At 48.8% G+C, this 18,093-nt stretch overlaps 7 protein-coding genes across 7 annotated transcripts; 5 read left to right on the top strand and 2 right to left on the bottom strand.

The window, feature by feature from the left end:
- Positions 1 to 694: 694 nt before the first annotated feature.
- Positions 695 to 2,695, top strand: N7529_008422 (S53 family peptidase; the record flags this gene model as incomplete). Its single annotated transcript, XM_057243949.1, has 4 exons — positions 695 to 1,593; positions 1,649 to 1,790; positions 1,843 to 1,936; positions 1,995 to 2,695. 4 exons carry the CDS (start codon positions 695 to 697, stop codon positions 2,693 to 2,695), a joined length of 1,836 nt encoding a protein of 611 aa, XP_057095487.1.
- Positions 2,696 to 3,809: 1,114 nt separating this feature from the next.
- Positions 3,810 to 4,847, top strand: N7529_008421 (fungal specific transcription factor domain-containing protein; the record flags this gene model as incomplete). The annotated part of the gene is made up of 1 exon (XM_057243948.1): positions 3,810 to 4,847. The coding sequence occupies one exon, from the start codon at positions 3,810 to 3,812 to the stop codon at positions 4,845 to 4,847; it is 1,038 nt and encodes a 345-aa protein (XP_057095486.1).
- A 60-nt stretch (positions 4,848 to 4,907) lies between these two features.
- On the bottom strand, positions 4,908 to 5,447 carry N7529_008420 (2,4'-dihydroxyacetophenone dioxygenase family protein; the record flags this gene model as incomplete). The annotated part of the gene is made up of 1 exon (XM_057243947.1): positions 4,908 to 5,447. The coding sequence occupies one exon, from the start codon at positions 5,445 to 5,447 to the stop codon at positions 4,908 to 4,910; it is 540 nt and encodes a 179-aa protein (XP_057095485.1).
- A 477-nt stretch (positions 5,448 to 5,924) lies between these two features.
- N7529_008419 (uncharacterized protein) lies at positions 5,925 to 7,415 on the top strand (the record flags this gene model as incomplete). The annotated part of the gene is made up of 3 exons (XM_057243946.1): positions 5,925 to 6,677; positions 6,741 to 6,935; positions 6,990 to 7,415. The coding sequence occupies 3 exons, from the start codon at positions 5,925 to 5,927 to the stop codon at positions 7,413 to 7,415; spliced, it is 1,374 nt and encodes a 457-aa protein (XP_057095484.1).
- A 1,537-nt stretch (positions 7,416 to 8,952) lies between these two features.
- N7529_008418 (zinc-dependent alcohol dehydrogenase family protein) lies at positions 8,953 to 10,246 on the top strand (the record flags this gene model as incomplete). Its single annotated transcript, XM_057243945.1, has 5 exons — positions 8,953 to 9,060; positions 9,132 to 9,200; positions 9,268 to 9,484; positions 9,544 to 10,002; positions 10,053 to 10,246. The coding sequence occupies 5 exons, from the start codon at positions 8,953 to 8,955 to the stop codon at positions 10,244 to 10,246; spliced, it is 1,047 nt and encodes a 348-aa protein (XP_057095483.1).
- A 1,619-nt stretch (positions 10,247 to 11,865) lies between these two features.
- N7529_008417 (uncharacterized protein) lies at positions 11,866 to 12,725 on the top strand (the record flags this gene model as incomplete). Its single annotated transcript, XM_057243944.1, has 2 exons — positions 11,866 to 12,227; positions 12,287 to 12,725. 2 exons carry the CDS (start codon positions 11,866 to 11,868, stop codon positions 12,723 to 12,725), a joined length of 801 nt encoding a protein of 266 aa, XP_057095482.1.
- Positions 12,726 to 13,871: 1,146 nt separating this feature from the next.
- Positions 13,872 to 16,474, bottom strand: N7529_008416 (PSP1 family protein; the record flags this gene model as incomplete). Its single annotated transcript, XM_057243943.1, has 2 exons — positions 13,872 to 15,007; positions 15,064 to 16,474. 2 exons carry the CDS (start codon positions 16,472 to 16,474, stop codon positions 13,872 to 13,874), a joined length of 2,547 nt encoding a protein of 848 aa, XP_057095481.1.
- Between the last annotated feature and the right edge of the window lie 1,619 nt (positions 16,475 to 18,093).

The raw sequence follows: 18,093 nt of genomic DNA, 5'->3' as shown, positions 1-18,093 counted from the left end.
TTCGACTTGATGTTCCATATAATCCATTCTTTGGCTCTACCGCTCCATTCAAATCCTGGATTATGCCTCTTATCACGTTGTTGTATGTTACTATTGCATTGATTAATCCACTAAATCAGTGTTCGGCGTTTCATATCCAAGCTAATTGGTGGGTGCTCGGCAAAAGCTTAGCGTGGACAAGCTTCGGGGCCCCGGCGGACTCCGTGAAAGTTGTTGACATGACGAGTTTTTAGCATTGGATGTTGATAGATGCCAATTAAATTAGTTATCACATGATGCATAAAATCGTCTTTCATGCTGAACCGGGTATTTACCCAGATATTAGGGTTCTGAGGAATTCAGGAACCAGGAACCGCCAATGCTGGCTCTTGGTGCCCTTGGAGCATTAAAAGAAAAAGCTAATCTTTGTGCTATACCGATTTCCCCGATAAAAGAATGCCCTGCTTGAATGTAACCCTTGTATATTGATTTGCCCCTGGAATGCGGAGCTCCGTCGGCTTATCGTGACAAGCTAAACACTATGGTAATCGGGTGGGGATTGAGAACCCATCTGCCGAGCACAGTAGTCACCAATATTAGCTGCATGGTGATTGCATAGGTTCTAGACTATCAACGCCATCGCAAGCACAGATAAATAGGCTTATCCCCGCCTATACGCTTGACTTCGCAAAGTAGCCCCTGAGAACAACTCACGATGCATGTCACCACTTATACAGGGGTACTCTGTACCCTGGCCGCACCAGCAATGGGCATGGTCTGGGAGAGTCTATCTGGAGGAACCCCAAACAGCTGGTCGCTTGCCAGTAAGCCCGCAGCGAACTCAACAATGGCGCTGTCTATTGCTCTGAGTCGTCAGAATCTAGACCAGTTGGAGTCTAAATTGATTAAATTATCTACGCCCGGTCAAGAAGAATACGGCCAATGGCTGGAAAAGGATGAAATCGACTCGCAATTTCCTATTGTCGATGATGCATCTGTCGTGAGCTGGCTACATAAGGCAGGTATCTCAAACATCGCCCGCGACGGTGCCTTGCTCAACTTCACCGGCAGCGTCGACAATATCAACCAGTTGCTCGACGCAAGCTTTGCATACTACCAGAATGGTGAAACTGTGAAGCTGCGCACAACCCAGTATTCTATCCCCGACGAACTGGCTGAGTACATTGACATCATCTCACCTACTGTCTACTTCGGCAAGACCCGTAGCGCTGTTCCAGTGATATCACAGCCACACCAGCTGCAGGCTCGCAAATCTTCCCCCACGGAGGTTGCACCCGCATGCCAGACATCTATCACCCCTTCGTGCTTGAAGGAGATGTACAATGTTGGCGACTACGTCCCGAAGCCAGCGGCGGGTAGTCGCATTGGGTTTGGTAGCTTCTTGAACGAGTCTGCCCAGCAGTCCGACCTGGAGGCTTATCAGACTCTTTTCGATATCCCAACACAGAGATTCACCGTTGAACTTATCAATGGCGGAGTGGACGACCAGAATGCACCTTCGAGTGATATTGGCGAGGCCAACTTGGATGTGCAGTTGATCTCCGCTGTTTCTCACCCTCTGCCCATTCATGAGTTCATCACCGGCGGTGTTGCGTATGCAAATCTTCATGCAACGTTTTTTTTATTGACCTGTACTGATCTTTTGCAGTCCATTCATTCCCGATGCCGATGAGCCCACCCAGGCCGATGATTCTAATGAGCCATACTTGATTTACTACGAATACCTGCTTTCAAAAGCCAATGATGATTTGCCCCAAGTCATCTCTAACTCATATGGCGATGATGAACAGGTAAGAATACACCATAAATCAAATATGATGGCTATTACTAACAGAGTGACAGACTGTCCCAGAGAAATACGCCAAACGAGTCTGCAATCTGATCGGGCTGAACACCCTGCGTGGATTGACTATAATTCACTCTTCTGGCGACGAAGGTAGACATTCCCTACAACATAATGAAAAAAAAAGCACTACATAATCTGACAACCCCAGGTGTCGGCTCCGCTTGTCAAGCCAGTGACGGCGTCACCCCTCAATTCAACCCGATCTTCCCAGCAACTTGCCCCTACGTGACAGCTGTAGGCGGTACCTCCGACGTCACCCCCGAGGTTGCCTGGAACGCATCATCTGGTGGTTTCTCCAACTACTTCCCTCAGGCCTGGTACCAACAGTCAGCTGTGAAGAAATACTTTACTCATGTCACCTCTGAGACCAAGGAGTACTACTCTAATTATGCCAACTTTGAAGGGCGCGGATTCCCAGACGTTTCGGCCCACAGCTTGTATCCCGAGTATGTTCATTATATCTCCCTCTTCCCGGGACTACGTCTAACAAGCTACAGCTACGAAGTAATTGCTCTCGGTAAAAAGACCGCCTCTGGTGGCACATCCGCTGCAGCACCCGCGTTTGCTGGTATCATTGGCTTGCTAAACGATGCCCGTCTGCGTGCTGGTAAGCCGGTCCTGGGCTTCTTGAACCCGTTTTTGTACTCGCAGGGATACAAAGCCCTCAACGATATCACCGGCGGCCACTCCTATGGATGTGGTGGCATTGATCCCCAGAGTAATAGGGCTGTCAATGGTAGTTTGATTATCCCTGGTGCTTATTGGAATGCCACTAAGGGGTGGGATCCGGTGACTGGACTTGGAACACCCAACTTCCAGAAGTTGAAGGATTTGGTATTGGCACTGTAGGCCAATTTACATTATATATACTAACGTGTATCGAAAAGTCATGATAATGTATAGCATTGTTTATTTCAACTATCATATTATTTGCAAATTGGATGATGTGTACCATCACTCTTTCATCTCCCCACCGTCTGGTCAGAATTCTGCTCCTCAGCTGTGTACGCCAAAACGTTGAAATGATAATAGCAAGAAGACGTTTAGCTCACGAATATAAAAGAGATAGGAGAACTTCCATGTCATCCATGGTTGAACAACTGTATACTCCCGGTCGAACTAATCATAGAGATCCCATTGGCTGCCATTTCAGCGCCGTTGGCGCGCTGATTCTGATTGGTTCGGGAGTATAGAACCCGCCTCTCCCACATCAGGCGATTTGAGCTTCCTATTTCGTCTCTTGACTTTCATCTCCTTCTCAATTCCCGCCATTGGCGCCAGATGTGAGTATCAATTGATCTTTTAGTTACACTGGCTCAGGACCTTGGTCAAAAAATCATGTCAGAAGGCCCAAGTGAGTGGCAAATTCCGCGTCGGATTGCTAAGCGAAAAGGAACCACTCGCGAACGGACGGGATGCTTGACATGTCGACAACGGTAAGAGATAGTTTCGCAGAAGAACTGCCTATGGGTATTAGAACTCGCACTTATTAAAGTCTCGTCTAGGAAAAAGCGCTGTGATCTGGGCTACCCAGTATGCACGCAGTGCGTCAGGTTAAACTACAAGTGCAAATGGGAAGAGCCTAGACCTGTGAACCACGGGAACTCACGATCTATAAACAACATCCAGTCGGGCCAATTGGTCAACATTCCTTTTCGGTTATCGAAAGTACCGGATCCGATAGTGTTTTGGGTGGATGATCACTCGGATAATACCTCTCGCTCAAGTCGCCGCCATTTCCTTCGGTATTATGCACAGACCTTTACCCATCTGCTCACGACAAATATTGAAAATAATTCATTCCTTTCAAGTGTGTCATTCATTGTTTCAGTTTCATGTCTTATCACTGATGCTTATAGTCTTTCTTCCAATGGCAATGCATGACTCCGCACTGCTAAATGCTTTAATTGCGTGGTCATCATCCCACCTTTCACTACGAGATAAGGCTTTTCAAAAAGTTGCCATGAAAAACAGACTAGTGGCTCTTCGGGATCTGCGGCTCTCGCTAGAATCTAGCTCGGCCAATGTGGAGATTAATCTTTCAATCACGTTAGTACTTTGCTCGCTGGAGAGTATCATGGCCGACGACCCAACGGCATGGTATCTTCATCTGATGGGTGCTGCGGGGATTATCTCGTCTCGTACATGTGTTGAATCTGGGATCGACGAAATGAGCTCTTTAAAACTTCTTCAGTCTTTTGAAGATGCCCACACAGGGCGCTGGCTTTTGCGTAATTTTGCCTACCATGACATATTGATGGCGATAGCTTTGGACAGGGAGCCGCTGCTTCCTTCACACCACTTTGTTCAGCTCGAAGAAGGTCCGGTAGTTGACTCTTATTTTGGCCTGGCATCCGAAATTATGAGTATTCTTTACCAGATTACTTGTCTGAACCAGCAAGTCAAATCTCTGTATAAAGGTGGTTCGACATTCACTGATAGTGATGCACCACCACCAAATTCATACAGCCAAACTCAAGACCGCGGTGCTGTCTTTCCAATTATGGCCGACATTAAACCCACTTTTGCATCCCTCGAAATTCTATTGAAAACATGGAACTGCCCGCCATCCAATGACGAATCACTGGTTCTCCTCGCAGAATCATACCGCAGTTCAGCTCTCTTATATCTATATCGGGTTGTGCGTCGTGGGCTCCCAAAATTGGAAGAAAGCCTATCGTCCAAGATTGCCAATGAAGTGGCGGCAATGGTGACCAACATTGACAAGATGCCTACACGGAGTTTACCGGAATGTACATTGCTTTTCCCACTCTTTCTTGTGGGTGGCGAGGCTACGAAGGAGACTCATATCAAAAGCATTCGCTACAAAATGCTTGATATGATCGAGTCTCGCGGGTTCCGGAATGTAGAAGTGGCGCTTTCAGTCTTAGAAAAGCTTTGGCGATTGAATCTAGAGAGGAAGACACCACATGGCACAAACATAAAGGTGGATTGGCTGGATATTGTCCAGCAGGATGGAGTATTACTCTCTTTATCATAGAATAAAACCAGAGAGAACGAACGACAACAATAAAACATCGTAACATTTCAAATCTCGAACCTACCGAATAAACTGATCCACAAACCCAGCCCCAAGTCCAACCTCCTCATAATGCTTCCTGGCAGCCTCCAATTTACTAAAAACGTCCTCAATTCCCAGCGCCGTCCCTTCAGGATCAACATAAATATAAGCTCCGGTGACATGAAACAAAGTAACCATTTCCTGCACACCCTCAGGAACCTCAAGTGTATGAATATCACCAGGTGGCTCGAAAGCATATCCGCCCTCCTCAGCCCACCACGGATGCTCAAGGTAGTGCCAGCCACCGCGCAGAACAGTCGCGTGCACAGGACCGGTGTGTCTGTGGCGGGAGAGAATGCCGTTTTTGCGCACGCGCAGGATGTTCACGAAGTAGCCCTGCGAGACGTTGAAGCATAGTGGTCGAAACCAGACGTCTGGTGCTTGCGGAACCCAGAGTCGCTCGTCGCATTGTAGGTTGAGCGCGTCTGTTACTACTATGTCTTCTGAGACGCTGGGGAGTTTGGGGCCCCGGTAGGCTGTGGCCATGTTATCGCCTTTTTCTTTGGGCGTGGTTGGCATCTTTGGGGTGTTAGAGGTTTAAGTTGGTATGGAGGTCTTGCTTGAACAACGTACTTTGGATTGAAGAAGGATAGTATGCTTCGTGGTTTTAGAGGATTTGCAGAGGATTTGCAGAGGTGATAATGTGAGGTTGCGCCTTTAAAGCTGGGTTTGTCTACACTCGAGTCCCGCGGCGTCAATGGCGGGGAACATCGCGGAATTTGAACCGCGCATTAGATGTGCCTATCTCGATAGAAGACGGCAGTGTGTTTAATTGATCCCACATGTTCCACATGGGCCTCTTTGAACCAGAGGATCCGCGTCAACAGCGGCGAACTAAACCCCACTCCATCGGCGTCAACGGCGGGATACTCCGCATTGGGATTTTGAAAAATTCGAGCCAGCAGCCGAATCTTTAAAACCCAAAGGTAAGTCTGACTAGAATTGAATCTGGGCATAGTCACCATCTGCACTTACCGATCAAATAAAAAAACCATCATGACCGACTCTTTCGTCGCCAACTCCCACATTCTACATCGCAACTTCGCGACCCGACCCTCAAAAGTCACAAAGGGAAATGGAATAAGCTTCACCCTAGAAGATGGCACTCAAATAATAGACGCCAGCTGTGGACCGTCCGTCTCCTGTCTAGGCCACAGCCAATCGGAGATCTTTGACGCAATAACCAACCACCTACAAAATGACATCGCATACGTGTATTCAGGAAGTCCCTACACGAACCAAGCAACAGAAGATCTTGCAACGCTCCTTCTATCCTCGAAGCCAGGTGGGCTCTCAAAGGCCATCTTTGTCAACTCCGGCAGCGAAGCTACAGATGCTGCCCTGAAGCTTGCTGTGCAATATTGGCATGAACGGGGCCAGCCGCAGCGGACACATTTCATTGCTCGAAAGCAGAGTTATCACGGGAATACAATTGGTGCGCTTTGTGTTTCTGGGCATGAGTCGCGACGGGCATTTTATAAGGACTTCATGTCGAGGAATGTCTCTTTTGTTGATCCTTGTTATGCGTATCGGATGAAAGTGGATGGTGAGGGTGATGAGGCATTTGTGAAAAGGCTAGCAAGTCAATTTGAAGAGGAGATCTTGAGGGTTGGCCCTGATAATGTTGCTGGGTTTGTGGCGGAGACCGTTTCTGGGACTACGCTTGGCTGTGTGCCTGCTGTTCCGGGATATTGGAAAGCTATTCGGGAGATTTGTGATCGATATGAAATTTTGCTAATTCTGGATGAGGTATGTTTCCTACCTTGTGTGCTGCTGATATCTTTTGGGCTATGATGTTGACTGCGTGTATAGATTATCTGTGGTATGGGTAAGACTGGCACCATGCACGCTTGGGAGCAGGAATGTATCCGGGGCCCTGACATCCAGACCATTGGAAAGGCCCTTGGCGCAGGCTTTGTGCCTTTATCTGGTGTCCTGCTCCACGAAAAGATATTCAAGGCTTTGTCTGCCGGATCTGGTGGACTAGCTCACGGACATACTTTCCAGGTTAGTGATAGATTGAGTCACTAGCCCAAAAGTCTGACTGACCTTGTTAAATAGGCCCACCCTCTTGCCTGCGCTGCGGCTATTGCAGCACAAAATATCATCCAACGTGACAATCTAGTACAGAAAGTTATGGACGGTGGTCAAAAGTTAGAGGCCGCCCTCCGGAGAGAGATTGAACCCCTTCCCATGGTTGGTGATATTCGTGGCCGCGGTCTCTTTTGGGCTGTGGAATTCGTCCTCCACAAAAACACAAAGAAGCCATTCCCTCTCGAAGCAAACTTTTCGAACAAGGTTGTTGCCAGTGCTCTCAGGCGTGGAGTGAATATACTGGGCAACTTAGGTCACACTGGCACATATCAGGTTGATCATGTTCTTGTCTGCCCGCCCTATATAGTGACAGAGGGAGATATCGATCAGATTGTGGCTCTTGTGAAGGATGCTATTGTTGAGATAAGTGAGCCTTTTATTTCGCGATTTTGAGCCTATTGAAAAGCATGATAAGCCTGTATCTCGCAAATTTGGTCGCGCGCTATCGTGGTTAGGATATCTTCGAAAAGATAATTGAAAAAAAAGCAAACATGCATACCACACCGGCCAGCATAATGGGATAAGCTCTTCCCACACTTTGTCTCAGGCGTGGAAAGCCCATGTAGTGATAGCACGATCTCAAAATAGACGATGCAGTGCGCTAACGTCAAAATGAGAGCAGCGGGTGATAATACGGATCTTTACTGCAGCCTGCTTGGAGTTAATGCACCTCGGTCAGTCCATTTTAGAAAGAGCAAAAATAGCAAGATGGGATAGCCAAGACCCCTCAACAGACAGCATATCCCAAGAATTCGTTGAGAATACATATTGCGACCTGCAAAACCATCACACAAACAACATATCGAAGTCCAGATCTCAACCCAACGGATCGGGCAATTTTCCCAAGGGCGCCTTTATCCCAGTCTGGGGTAACATGTAGAAATGCCGTACCACAGAAAAATTCCAACAACGCGGCTGCATATCTGGTGTGACACACATGCATTTCTGTATACCCCTCAAGACACAATAGAAGAGTGATTCGTCAATTGACCGGAATCATACAGCCCGTCTGCAGCGTGAAGTTCAATTGCCCCTCTCAACGGAGCAGCGGTCAAGTGTTATCCAGCAAATGTGTCTGGATGGTTCGATTTGAGCGCCCCATTTCATGGCTCTGACATGCCCCGGGTTCGAAATTAAGCTATCGGCTGTACCCCCTTGTAATCTGTTTATGCTTCTGGTCTGGGGATTGCTTCTTTTAGCTCGGCTGCCGCGGGGAAGGGAGCGGTGAGAGTATTGGGTTGTGAGATTAGGGACTTTTTGCTTCGTTTCACTTTTTCCGAGGGCGAGGTCAGCTGGTAAGCAGGGACTTCCGTCTTTTCAGGGTGTGTATCTGGTGTTTGGGATATTTGACTTGGCAATGGCATTCCGGTGAGCTGACTTCTGGCACCGGCGGATTGGCAGATGAAGCTATTGGTAAAGATAATGAATATCGAAATCCTTGAGGGAATAGCCTGGAAGGAATGGTGCCCAAAAATGAAGTTGAGGTCCAATCCAATCGGAAGTGCATACTAGATCATGGACTCTGAATTGAAGCCCAGAAGCCAGCCCCTGTGTCTGAACCCGTACCCCGCGGGGTTCTCCCGATTCGACTGGCTGCACTTGGCGCAAACGTAAACACAAAAACACAATTTTTTATCTGGAATTGTGTGTTCTGTTGATTGACAACAGTCAATTTGATCAAAACAATAGAGATAAAGATCTAATAGTGGAGTCAGATGCAGAAGAATGACGATCGTGATCCACAATTGAAGAGTGACACCAGAGTTGCATACATTGTTTCAAGGAGAAATCTTTCGAGGCATCGTAGACGCTCTGATAGTTGCCCCTCTTTCTGGAACTATATATATAGCCCCCCTTGCCTTCCCCCTCTTTTCATGCAGATCAAATTTGGTATCTGAGTCTGCCTCTTCTTTTCCAAACATCTTCAACCATGACTATCTCTATCCCCAAGACCATGCGTGCTCTGCAATACTCTGAGCCCAAGAAGCATAAGATTGTCGAGGTCCCTGTGCCTGAGCTTCGTGAGAATGATGTTCTGGTATGAAACTGTCGATCAACTTGCTCCATTTGTGTGGAAGCCAGTCACTGACCGAACTTTCAAATGAACAGATCAAAGTCAAGGCCTGCGGTGTTTGCGGCACTGACCTACACATCCATGAAGGCGAGTTTATTGCGAAGGTATGTCTAAGCTTGTTGGACAAGAGATGCTCATCCAGTAGAACTCGGTAGGCTGACGGGTCTGTAGTTCCCCTTGATCCCCGGCCACGAGACCGTCGGTGTGGTCGCTGCCATTGGTCCCAAAGTCAAAGACTTCGAGATCGGCGAGCGGGTTGTCGCCGACAACTCTGAGCTGTGCGGCACTTGCTTCTACTGTCGCCGTGGAGATGAGCTGTTCTGTGAGCACTTCGAAGCCCACGGCGTGACAATGAATGGCGGTTTTGCCGAATACTGTGCCTACCCCGGTAAGTTGAACCAATAAAAGCCCCTAGCTTCTCAAAGCTGACTTTGGTTTCCCTTTCAGCTGGTAGAGTCTTCAAGATTAAGAACCTGTCCGATGTGGACGCGACTCTCCTCGAGCCTGCCTCTTGTGCCGCCCACGGCTTGGACAAGATTGCTCCCAAGATGGGCTCATCTGTACTTATCTTTGGTGCTGGTCCCACAGGTCTAGTTTTGGCTCAGATGCTCCGTCAGAATGGTGGCTGCAATGTGGTCGTCGTCGCCCCTCAGGGGTTGAAGATGGATCTGGCCCAGAAGCTCGGTGCCGGAGATAAGTACATTGAGTTGTCTCGCGAGGCTCCTCAAGCTCAGTTTGACGCTCTCAAGGCCGAGAACCCGTATGGATTTGACATCGTCGTTGAGGCCACTGGTAGCCAGAAGATCCTCGAGGACTCGATTAACTACGTTCGTCGCGGTGGTAAGCTTGTCGTGTACGGCGTGTACTCGAGTGACATTCGGGTTTCATGGTCGCCGGCCAAGATCTGTAAGTGTTCTTTGTCTCTTGAAGTGATTTTTGCTGATCCCTCCCCCCAGTCGGTGATGAGATCACTATTCTTGGCAGTTTCTCCGAGACCTACAAGTTCCCCGCCGCTGTTGACTACCTCGACTCTGGAAAGGTCAAGGTCGATGGTATCGTAAATAAGGTGTACAAAATCGAGCAGTGGGAGGAGTGCCTTGAGGCAATGCGCAACAAGTCCGCTATCAAGGCTGCCATCGTCTTTGATTAGATGGAAGCCGCAAACTGGTCATGTGAAATGGTAATATTTTCGTACTTTTCCATAGTAGAAAAGATTAATAGAATTGACATATTCTTGGACTCAAGGGACATCCGGCTAGATTTTGTACTCGAAGGTGAGGACCTTGAGATTTGTTGCACTGCGTTGGCCACCAAGGTAGCAAATGATAAGTAGGTGACAAAACGATTCTACCCAAGTTTATATTAGCTGCATAAATTACCTGGTATATCATGAGTAACTGATCTACCTACATCAACCCATTCCGTCCCTTGGCAACTTTACACTGCTCTGCACTGGAATTGTTAAGTGTGAATGGGCATTGCCTCCATTACAGTACTGTAACACGCTAGGATGGGGTCGAATGGCACCTTTCCTATATCTGAGGGTCGTTCGTCTATTTTATCCAATGATATAGCAGCTGAATACTCCTGCACGTCTTGTTTCTGATTGACCTTGGCAAAAAATTGGACTTTATCCTATCCTTTTGCGGTCAGTCTTGCATGAAGTAAACCATAAAGCATTAGATCAGAATTCTAGCTATCAAGATTCTCTAGCAAAGGTTGATGCTTTCTTTTCATTGTGTTGTGTTTTCATATGATAAATAGTGATAAAATCTCTCCATCCAAGGCCTTCCTCTCCCGTTTTCCCATGGCTTTGGATTATTCAATAAGTACTTTGCGGAGTCACATCGAGTCAGGGGTATCAGCCACAAATCCATTTGAGGCAACGTCTGCTGTACCGAATATCCGTTATTTTCACTTAATAGGTCACATCGTGGTATTCCCCACTTGAACAGTCCTGAGCACTTTCGCAACCTTTAATGAGCGTCACTCCAACCATTGTAACCTTGCCGTTTCCTAGGCAGGTCAGTCACAAATATTCGATCCAGGTACACATCTAAAAATAAATTGAATAAGTACATATGAATGTAAATTAAGTGTTTGACCTTTAGTTGTACCTTTAAAGGCAAATTTGACGGTATAGTGTGTAGAATAGGGTTCTTGATCTAGTTATATCTCTGTAACACTCTGTGCATAGAGTACCAACCCGGTTATAGTTATATACCTGGGGGAACTGGCCGGTCTTTATGTAGAGCGATATGTAATTCAGAGTAATGTCTGGCTGATCAGAGAAATGGTTGTAATAATCTTATATTCATCGGAACCTAGGAGTTGATATTGCTTGTATAAATTTGATATTCCCAGGACGACACACTTAGGGCATTTATAATCAACCAAGCCAACAACATGGCTAGCAACATGGCTAGCAAAGGCAGCAATATAAACAGTGGCCGGTAAAAGCAGCTATCAGCATTAGCATTATCAAGTAGCTGTGAGGCTGAGATATAACACGGCTAATGATAGTGGCCGGCAATAGTGGCCATCAACAGTGACTTTAGCAAGAGGCTATCAAGCTTGAGTCAAATATGAGGCGGCCCGTCTGACAATTCTAGCCACTGAAATAAATGAAATAGCAGGGCTCTGGGTGCTTCGTACGTAGGTAGTGATAGGCGGTGATAGGTGGTGATAGAGCTTGTTTTATTGGGGGGCAATCGGCCGAGGAACCGCCAGACCCACCCTCAAACCTCCCTTCAACAACTAACCACAAAAATGGTGAAACCCCTAACATTCAAAGGCGACAAGCCAAAGAAGCGCAAAGTCCGCAGCGCCGACAGTGAAACCCCCTCCAAGACCCGCAAAACCGAACCAGAGGCCGAAACCAACCCAGAAGACCAGAGTTGGGTTTCAGCCGACACAGTAGGCGACATCGCCGGCCCAGTCGTCTTAGTCCTCCCCTCCGACGACCCAACATGTATCGCCAGCGATGCAAACGGCACAGTATTCGCGAGCAAGCTTGAGAATCTCGTCGAGCGAGATCCCGCAACCGCAGAACCGCACGACGTGCGCCAGGTCTGGGTGGCGTCGCGCGTCGCAGGGACAGAGTCTTTTAGCTTCAAAGGACACCATGGGAAGTGAGTGGCTGGCTCGCCTAAAATTGCTTAATTTCTTGCTAATCACCTTGAAACTACAGATACCTCTCTTCCGATACTCACGGCCTCCTCAGCGCCTCCGCTGCAGCGGTCAGCCACTACGAATCCTTCCTTGCCATCCCGTCCGAAGTCTCGGGTACATTCTCGCTGCAAACGCACGGCGGCGATGGAGAGTCTTTCCTCGCCATCAAAGAGAATAGTAAAGCCACTGCTGGGGTGGAGATCCGCGGTGACGCAAACGCGATCTCCTTCGAGACGACTATGCGCGTGCGCATGCAGGCAAGGTTCAAGCCCCGCTTGCGCGCTAGTAAGGAGAGCAAGGCATATGAGAAGATTAGTAAGAAAGAGCTTGAGGGGATTGTTGGGAGGATATTGGATGATGAGGAGGTTAGGAGGTTGAGGAAAGGACGGAAGGAGGGAAATTTCCATGAGATTTTGCTCGATGTCAAGATTAAGGGGAAGCATGATAAGTTTGCTTGAGGTAAGGTGTTTTTTCTTGGGTATGTGGGTCTTTGTTGATTTAGGTAGTGTTCTTGGCTATATCTTTGTCGGATTGGGCTGCTTCAATTCCGGGATATGAAGACCATGGGCTGCTTCCTGGATATGGGCGAGATATATGCAGACGGACACGATCGTGAGCATCTACCGATATTTCTACCCGCGGAGGACCCGGAAGTAGAGCTCGGTCGGGGCGCTGTCGCGCAATCTCGCCTACAAAGAAAGGCTGCTCTCTGAATGCTCTAAAATCAGAGCCGCCTTTCGGCCCGGACTTTCCATGGACTTTTTCAGAGCCACCCGGAGGATTCATTGGAACTGGCTGGCCCTGGCTGGAAACCGACCCCTATGCCGGGCAAGGCTGCCATTGTCTACATCGGCAAGTGAGTGCCAGCATGGTCTGAATCGAGGAACAGGGGAAATATCCTTGATATATCTGTATATTTTGTTCATGTATCAACCTGGCCCATTCCTCCACCGAAAACAGAGGCAGTCTTGTAATGTGAATACTACAAAAAGCAGCAAGCGATGAAAATCGCAACAAGATCCTAGAAAACTCATAATTTCTCATCTGATAGTCTTCAATCCCCGACAATATGTATAACTAATCCCAATTAGTAAGTTAGCTCAAACAAAGCACAAGAGACTAACAACTTGAAAAATTGAATTCAATTGACGGACGGATTGTAGATAGAGATAGTTCTGATTATGGAAGGCATAATTCATCACGCGCAACAAATCGGTTCTATGATAGACGGTAACGACCGGGCGGGGTGTCTAGTAGAACAGCCCTGGGTATGAATTCTAACAACAGTAGTACAGAAAGGGTCTCGTTGAGCGAGGGGACCGGTGTGAAAAAAAAGTAGATAGATAAGGGGGACTTCCTTCGCGTTCAAGTTTCGTCAAGAAACATTCTTTCAAAAACGGAACAGAGATAAAGCACGATATCTGAAAAGAAAATGAGGCTGGGCAAAGTCTAGGTTCATAAGTCTCTTTCACCGCAAATAATTACTGACAAACGGAGACGCAAAGGGTAACGAATTGTACATAGATGGGCGGAAGGGGAGGGGGGTATCATCGTCAGTCGGCGATTACCGGCGATTACCAGTCGGTAGGGAGAGAAAAGGATGTTTAGGAATTGAGCGACAAACCCGGGAACCGGGTGAGCCATTCGCTCTGCGCTTGATGCATGCGAGAAGCACCGTTGGATCCAATGCTGCCGGGGTAATCGAAGGTATCTGCGCTGCCAAAGCTAGACGCGGCTTGTGCGCCAAAGATGTCAGGGTGGGATCCTTCTGGTTGACGGGGTGGCTGGGCGAAGGCTTGATAGGTGTCACCGTAGACTGTGCGGTGCATGCCCACGGGGTTCGACATATCGCGGCCGCCATCGACAGCATCACGGGGCCCACCATAGGGTCTGGTATCATGTTGTTGACGGCGGTCCGTATCCTGGCCATAGAGAGGGTTGGGGATTGCGCCAGAACCAGGCAGGCCGGGGGTCGGGGGTGTGACGAATGAGGCCGGGTTGATAGCAGACATCCAGATGCGAGTCTTGTAGATCTTGAACAAGTCGGTCACCAGCGAATTGAAGTTGATGTACGAATCCGCAAAATAATAGAACGTGAGCTTCTTCCAGTCCACTTGAAACTCAGCATCAAGGATCTCCATATTAAGTCGGTGTTCAACCACCTTCTGCTGGCAGACGCGCTTTGCTTTCGCTTCGTTTCCTTCTTTGTCGTGCAATGCCATGATCTCATGCGGCTGTGCCAGGCGCTTAATGAGCTTGGGTTTGATCTCACTGGTGGGTTCCTGCACACCGTGCGGGCCGTGAGGACCCATGCCACCCGTGGCGCTTCTATTGTTCAAGCCCGCGTTGGGGTTAGTGATGCCGGACCCTTCAAGTTGGCCATGTCGCGAGTACATCATAAGCGTCTTGTAATGATCTTCAGCATAGTGCTGCTTCAGTTCACGCGCCTGTTGAAGCGAGATGTTGGAATGAATGACAGTGCCCAGATCAGTGCCACGATCAGCTTCCACGATAACCATTTCACCCTCCTTCGCTTGAAGGCCGGTATCCTCTTGGACGTAAAATACGTCTACGCGGCTGCATTTGAAGGCGACAATGTGCAAAAGCTGGGTTTGATGGGCATGTGACAGGGTGGATGGCGGACGGCCATAGCCTCCTGACATAGCATACTGGCTGAGGGAAGATGGAATGCCCGAGGAGCCATCTCCACGCAAGGTCTGTTCACGAGAGTAGTAAGACTCTAAGGAAGAGGTTAGCAATGGGTTTAAAGGTATATTCACCAACGGATCTACTCACGGTTGGAGTAATCATTGAGGTTGCCATAACCGTCATCACGGTCTCCCATACCAGCGCGTGGGGTAGCAGTTGTGTGGGAGTCCACTGAGCCAATCGACCCATGTCGCATGGGAATATCGGCAAAAGAATGGCGGCGGCTTTGGGGAATGTCAGGCATGCCCCCAAAACCGAGAGAAGTCTGCCAATGAGCCTTGCGCACATTCTCCAGCGCACGATTCTCGAGTGGGGTAGCGAATGACGAGAATGGCTCTGGGTTCGCTGAATGCTCCGAGAAGCGGCGTCGCGAACTTCCGCGCATATTGCTGTATCCAGAAATACCACGTAGCTCCCCCAAATCTTCAACAGGCAAGTCTTCCTCCGGAACACCGCCTCGAATACGATGCAGTGGGTGGACACCTCCGCCGATCGAGGCAGCCGACCCAGCTCGCTCACGGTATCTGGTATCCATCTGGCCTGCTGCGGCGGCTTGTCGTAGGAGTGCATTCTCACGTGCCAATTGCTCAATCTGGCGTGCTTGACTCGCAGAATAGTTGAGATCACTTTCGGAGCTGTTGAGACTGTCGTCGCCGTCATCGTCCTCGCGCACTCGCCCAAGCATGGCGGGATCGTGTCCTAACTCGCCTAGCAAACTAGGACGAGATGCTCGAGGCTGAACTGCGGATATCTGGCCTGGACCGCGGGTGCGACCACCTGGGTATTGGGCGCCGGCGCCCTGAACAGCGCCCTGAACAGCGCCGGAGTTGCTAGCAACAAGGCCAAGGAGTTCGGGATCCATCTGACCCACGGAATATGACTGGGAACGATAGGTTTTGGGAGTTGGATGTAAGGGAATAGAGAATGGGATGGATGATTCACCGGAGACAGTACGGGTGATCGGGCTCAGCATTTCGTCTTGCATGCCACTTGCGGGAGGTGGGTTGGTCATTGTTGGAGAAGGCACTAGTTCTGACAGGCGGGAAGGCGGTTCCTTGCGCGATTCGGTGTTCCAGATACCTGCACCAGTGCCCCAAGGAAATGTGCTGCCTCCTGTTTGGTTCCAATTAAAAGATCCGGTCAGGCCCGGACTTGTGGTTGTTGCCCAAGGTGCCTGATCACTAGATGGACTTGTAGGGTTGGACGGAGCGGATGACAAGTGACCTCCAGGCAGGGAATGTTTGCGCTGGGCTGATAGGGGTACTTCATTCAACCACGAAGTGCGGCGGACTGGTGGTTTGGTAGAGGGTGGAATGATGTTCTGGGCTTGCGCACCGTGGTCTCCATCATCGTCTGAGGAAGCCAACGCTTCTGAGTCGGGAGTAGAGCGGCGCATGCCGGGGTTTGACTTTTCAAGGATGGCAGAAGCCGTACCCGCCGAGGCGGATGGGGTCGGGGACTGTGCCATCGAGGTCGGTTTGGTAGATGGCGAAGCCATACTTTCTTATCGTAGAGGCGCACTGTTACAATGTCAGCTTTAGGCTCTCCATATTACTATGTATGACAAAAGCGGTCATTTTGGTCATTTCTTGTGGACTGTGTCACCACAAGCGCCACTTGACACTCAGTGAAGCAACACAACCCGAGCGGGGTTGTGTGGACGGGGAGTCGCCCTAGGCGAGAAGCAAAGGGGGGCTCACTGACCTGTACTATCTTTGCAAAGCAAATGTGAGGCTGTATTGTATAGATGTCTGTTCTTCGGGAACGAGGGGCATATGCCGCAAAGCTCCTGTTTTTGTTCCACACGCTTGATGAGAATAAAACAGCAGTCTAATCTCAGTCTCTCGAGGGCACGCTGGGCGACTGCGTATATGAGCTATGTTCAAGGATGGCTATAATGTGGTCAGAATCGTCCATATCATTTGCGGAGTCAAGTAGAGAGGGGAAGCGCATGGGTAAAGATATATGAATGTGGGAGCCGCATGAGGGCCAAGTGGGGATGTGAAAATATGCACATTCTTGACCCCTATCACAAGAGGGGTCCCGAAGTGCATATAACATGTATCCGTATCATTCAAGCAACAGATCTGCAGGCAAGTTTGCGCATGCGGCACCATCGATACCGACAAGTACGATGCAAGTGCAAGATAAGTATGGCAAAATGACAGACAGCGCAAAACGCTGTCTCCCAAAGTGCAGCGGAACCGGGAAAAAAACGATAGTAGAGATAAAAGAGGGAAAAAAAGAGGAGTTGCCCAAGATGCAGAGCAGAGCAAAGCGCGCTGAGTCGTGATCATCACGTACCTAAAGTTGCCGTAGGAAAAGGTCTGAACGTCTCGATGTTTGATCTAGACAGTTTCTCGGCTGTAAGCTGGGTGGGAACAGCCTGAAAAAGCGAAATGTATCGATAGAGATAGAAAGAGAAAGAGCCGAAAATCAAAAGCAGTCGCGTGATCGCAATTGTGCCTAGATGTCGATCAGCCCATCAGCCCAGTTGCCCAGTTGTTTTTAAGAGCGGAGAATTGAGCGTAGGATAGGCGACTCACCACTCTAGTTGTTCTTTCTCTTTGAAATTCTATTCAAACAAGATGCGCACGATGATCGTGGGTCTCGTCAAGAGTGCACTGACTTTGCGAGTGCGCGCGGATTTGGAGGATGGTATGTGTGCGGTACGTGGTATGTGGGAGGCGAAAATCGCTGGAGACTACGCTGTCTAGCGGAGTCGCCTTGATCGAAAGGGAAGGGAAGGATAGGGTGGAAATGAGCTCTAATAATCGAATGCGCTCGGAGAGTTTCACGGAGAGTAGCGTGATCAGAGATGACGTTAAGCCGAGGCGATGGGCTGATCCCCTTAAGGATGGCGCATCTTGCGAACAAAAGTGAAAGTGAGAGGGTGTGAAGTGGGAAGAGAAAGAAGAGAGGGGAATTAAGAGGGGGAAACAAGCTGGGGTAACGTTCTCCTACGGATCTGGCAACGTTGCCCCGATGTTCAGGGGGACACGGACCACTGTGGATTTTTTTAGTAAATCATACAATACAACAATTATTGTATTGCAACTTGTGACTGAATGAAATGTAGATTAAAGTATTAAAACACATTGTTATGTTCAAATAGCT

The sequence above is a fragment of the Penicillium soppii genome (assembly GCF_028829465.1).
Source record: "Penicillium soppii strain IBT 18220 chromosome Unknown utg000006l, whole genome shotgun sequence".
Lineage (NCBI taxonomy): Eukaryota > Fungi > Ascomycota > Eurotiomycetes > Eurotiales > Aspergillaceae > Penicillium > Penicillium soppii.
The sequence above is the reverse complement of the archived record's forward strand: the minus strand, read 5'-3'. Positions and strand labels throughout refer to the sequence as shown.